This window comes from Euphorbia lathyris, chromosome 2 (assembly GCF_963576675.1).
Source record: "Euphorbia lathyris chromosome 2, ddEupLath1.1, whole genome shotgun sequence".
Lineage (NCBI taxonomy): Eukaryota > Viridiplantae > Streptophyta > Magnoliopsida > Malpighiales > Euphorbiaceae > Euphorbia > Euphorbia lathyris.
In genome coordinates, this window is record NC_088911.1 from 96,688,348 (window position 1) to 96,693,049 (window position 4,702).

The 4,702-nt window shown below is 38.5% G+C and overlaps 1 protein-coding gene across 1 annotated transcript; it reads left to right on the forward strand.

The window, feature by feature from the left end:
- Positions 1 to 493: 493 nt before the first annotated feature.
- Positions 494 to 3,860, forward strand: LOC136219054 (uncharacterized). Its single transcript, XM_066006275.1, has one exon. The coding sequence runs from the start codon at positions 600 to 602 to the stop codon at positions 3,717 to 3,719; it is 3,120 nt and encodes a 1,039-aa protein (XP_065862347.1). The 5' UTR covers positions 494 to 599; the 3' UTR covers positions 3,720 to 3,860.
- The last annotated feature ends 842 nt before the right edge of the window (positions 3,861 to 4,702 follow it).

The window sequence follows — 4,702 nt, forward strand, 5'->3', positions numbered from 1 at the left end:
CCTAAATTACCAACGTTAAGGGTAAAATTGCTCTTAGCTACAAACGTTAGGGACAAAATTGCACCATTTTAGACGTTAGGGGTAAAATTGTTCCTGACTCAAAACGTTAGAGGTATTTTTACACTTTAACCCAAAAAACATTGTTATGTTGTTATTTTTTTTATATATTTTCATATTGACTAAAAGGTTAGGCTATGGTAGAAAAAACAAAGTAAGTATAGAAGGTACATCGACTAAATTAAAATTTTCCAGTTTACTTATTTTCATAAATAAATAACCAGTAAAAAATCGAGAAAATATTTTTGTGTGTGATATCTTTTAGCATTTACACGGATCTAAATAGTATTAAGTTGTGATGCATTTAAATTAAAATGGATTGTCCAAACATTTTAAATAAAATAAAGCCCATTGGGATACTTTTGGAGCTTAGTAGGCAATTTTTTTTTTTTTTTTTGACAAATTCAGTGCCTGATTGTAATTATGATAACACCTGTAATTTTACTGTCTTCTTCTGTTATTTAGTGATTCCGTCTTTCATCAAAATATAGAGATGTAGGAACGAAATCCCAAGCCACTGTCCTTGATGATTATCATCAGAGATGGATAAATCATCAAAATCCATTGTTGATTCAAGGCAAGAGCTTATGATCTCACCGATAACTCATGGAAATCCCACCTTAAGAACAGCCCATTTCCTAAAACCCTCCAATTTTCAAGCAATTCCCACTCTTTCTCCCCTTCCATTACCCTCTTTGCCACCCAGATTTGATCCCGCTAATTGTCCTTTGACGGTCAAGCTCAATGGCTGGAAGAACCCACCCAAAAATTGGAAGGAATGGGTTCATCAGATGGCTTCATTGCATGCTCCTATTTGGAAAAAAACTGGTATTTATGAAGCAATCCTCAATTCCACTTACCGATTCAATAAACATGATGGATTGATTCTTGCCGTTGCTGATAAATGGTGCCCGGATACCAATTCCTTCGTTTTCCCCTGGGGTGAAGCCACCGTTACGCTTGAGGATATGTTGATTGCTGGATACTCTGTTTTGGGTTCCCCTGTTTTCGAACCTCTTGAAACTGAGGAATCCAAGGGAATCGAAGAGTTATTGATCCGGGAAAGAAGGGAGATTTATAGATCTCCAGTCAAGAAGGCACTTCAGTGTACATGGTTGAAGATATTCATGGATAGTGGGAGTGAGATAGAGCATGAAGCATTTCTATCCCTTTGGTTATCAAGGTTTGTTTTGCCTACCTCTAATGATGTTATCTGTGAATGTGTTTTTCCAATTGCAATTCATCTTGCTAGAGGTACTAGGATTGCTTTAGCACCTGCTGTTCTTTCAACTATTTATAGAGATTTGACCTTATTGAAACAAAAGATTGTTTCTTTAACTACATTGGATGCTGAGAATGATCAAAAACTAGTTGCTACAACTTATGCTCCGTTTCAACTAGTTTTAGTTTGGGTGTGGGAGAGATTTCTGAATTTGAGCCCAAAGCCGAACCTTTTGAAAATTGGGGAACCAAGATTTGCTCGGTGGAACAAACTAACATGCAATCCTGAGAATGTGAGATTGGTTTTAGACTCATCCAACGAGAGTTTTAATTGGCGCCCGTATACTAAAATAGTCGAAAACTGGGATATGCCTAAGTTTTATGGGGAGAAAGAAATGTGGATTTCTCCGGATTCTGATATGGACGAAGAAATGTTGTCATTAGTTATGTGTTTGAGGGTTTCTGAGCTAGTTGGATTGGAAACGGAGTGCATAGAACAATACCTTCCACAGAGAGTAGCAAGGCAGTTTGGATTTGATCAAGATATTCCAGGGTTTGTTGCTCAATGCAGTGCAACTTGTGAGAATGCTTGGGATTCTTACATTACACCAGTTACTGGTATGGAGTGTTATATTCCTTCTCGTCTATTTGAGGGCGATGTTACAACCCGGTACTTGGAGTGGTGGAACCATTCAGATTCAGCGTCAGTTCAGCATCAGGAAAAGACTTCTGAGATGACTCCGGAGGTGCCAAAAGGAAAGGAGGAGGGACGGGAAAATTTCAGTAGTTCTCAGATCAGCCTGAAAAGTCTAAAAAGGAAAAGAGCAGCAGGTGAACTTAATGTGTCAAAAGTTTCTGCAAAAAGTTTGAGAAGAACGAAGAAAGGTGAGAGTTCAAAAATTCCCGCAGCAGGTGAACTGAATGAATTGAAAGTTTCAGCACAAAGTTCTGAAGGAATCATTAAAGGTGAGGCTTCAAAAAGTCCTATAAGGAAGAAGGCAGCAGGCAAACTCAATGCATCGAAAGTTTCAGCAAAAGGTTCCAAAATAATGAAGAAAGGTGAGGCTTCGAACAGTCCTAAAATAAGGAAGAAAGCAGCAGGGGAACTCAAGGGAGAAAGGAAAGTTTCAGCAAAAAGTTCTGAAAAAATGAAGAAAGGCGAGACTTCACATAGTCCCACAAGGAAGAAGGCAACTGGTGAATTCAAGGAGGCGAGAGTTTCAGCGAACAGTCCTAAAAGAACAACGGAAGGAGAGGCTACTATCTCAAGTTTAGAGAAGGTAGAAGCTGATGCTGAGCATATAAATCCTTGTCTACCATCGGAAAGTTCAGAATCGCTACATCAGTTTGTAAAAAGGAAGATCAGTGCCAGTGATGAAGCCTCATTCCCTCATGTCAACCAAGCAAAGCAATCAAAAATCTCAACTGAGAGTTCAGTAATAAAGAATAAAGAGACGAACGAGCCTGCAATAAGCTCGGTCATCGAAATTAATAAACTTGTGGCTCCTCCTGGATTTCCTCCTAAAAATGATACAGTTAAAGCAGGTGATCCCACTTCAGATGAGAACATAACGATAGCTGAGATAATGAAATGTAATAAGCAGTGTCCTGGTGGCAAGAACACAGCAGGTAAACTTGACAGTAATTTCTCTCCGGTTGCAGCTGATGAGTTAGCAAAAACTTCAGAAATTTCTATATCAGGAGAAAGTGAATCTATTGAGAATGGAAAGGATGGTGATAGCAAAACTGCATCTAGTCAGTCTCAAAGATATTCATCTTCACCTTCTGATAACGAATCTCTAAGAGGTTTTTACGAGGAAATATTGAAGCAAAGTGAAGCATGTGAGAGTAAGGAGACTCGTAGCAATGGGAATGTATCGGACATATCACATCAATCTCAAAGTTATTTATTTGCTAATGAAATGTCTCTGTACGTTTTAGATCCAGCGGCACCAAAGGAAGAGCTGAAACATAGTAAAGCAGGTGGGAGCCAGGATGATACCGGGAGCAAGGCTGCAGATGCGGTTCAATTACGTGGATTGCATAGTCATGCAGAGAGTGAACCTCGGAAAGTTTTGGAAACAGTAATGCTTAGTGAAGCAACCGAGTACCTAGAGAATGTTGATCATGGTGATTCAATTTCTTCTGCAAATAATAAGGCTCTGAAAGTTGAGGAACCAGCCACATCAATGGAAAAGGTGGATCTTAGCAAAGCAGCTGAGAAAGGCCAGGAAATTGAAATTGAAAGTGCGCCAAGGCAATCGGATCAATCAGAAAGTCATTCATCTTCAATTGAAGGCAATGAGAGTCCAAAAATATCAGAGGTAGCAGAAAAGGTTGTATTGACTGAAACAGGAAGCAATGAATATTCGATTGATGAACCAAAAGTGATGATGCTTGAAGATGGAATTGAAAAGCTTGGGAAGATAATGGCAGCCTGAAAGGCAGTCTTGTTGGGAGACATTTGCGTGGAATAGAGTCGCGTAGTAGTGAACTTAATAATGTATAAAAGGAGTAGTTAACTTAATAATGTATAGAAGGGTTGTAATGTGCAGTTTGTTTATGAAAAGAGGTAAGAGTAATATTTTGTGTATAGAAGTAGAAAACAAGCAGAACAATAAGCAACAAATGAGTTGCTTGCCAAGTGCTAAGTGCTAACTAAAGCAACAAATAAATCTTCTGTGCCCATATCTGCAGAAAGAAGAAGAAGCCATGGCTTTGGCGCAAAGTGCAAGACACCGGCGCGCAGAAAAAGCGACACAAAATGTACTAAAGCAAAATAATATTTAAAATTATAAGTAACGATAGTTAATATTTCTAGCTTGGGACATCTCTTGTTAGTAAAACCTTAAAACCGAGTAGTTTGATATTTGTGGGTGTAAATTCTGTAGATTCCATATCTAGAATTAAAATATATTTATTACTTGATAGAAATCTAGTACACTTATCCCCTAATTAAACTTTTTTTCGTCATATAGCTCGGGACATCTCTCATCAGCATGCTCCTTCAAATAACACGAAAATACGACATGTGGCGAGCAAAGACGAACTACCGTCAATTCGAAAGATGCTCAAAACATAGAAAAACGTGCTCTGATAGCTGCATTTATCAACAGACCAAGCGACGGGCAAATCAAACATCATGATCCTGCACAACCTCCTCATTAGTCCCTTATTTCTCGAAAACCCCTAAAATTATCAAAATCAATTCCCCTCTTTCAACTTACCAAGAATCAACAAGTACGACGCTTTCTGAAGATGATGCTTTCTCATCCTAAAGAATGATAAATTAGACTCGAATGGAACATTTGATATTAGGCGAATATAAACTCGACACATGGCATCTACGAAACCTATACCATCATCCGATAAAGTACGACATGTGGCGTCACCATAGAAAAGTTGCTCAATACGATCCCGTTTT

Coding starts and splice junctions, on each gene's coding strand:
- LOC136219054 (XM_066006275.1), top strand. CDS start 600: ATGGATAAATCATCAAAATCCATTGTTGATTCAAGGCAAGAGCTTATG.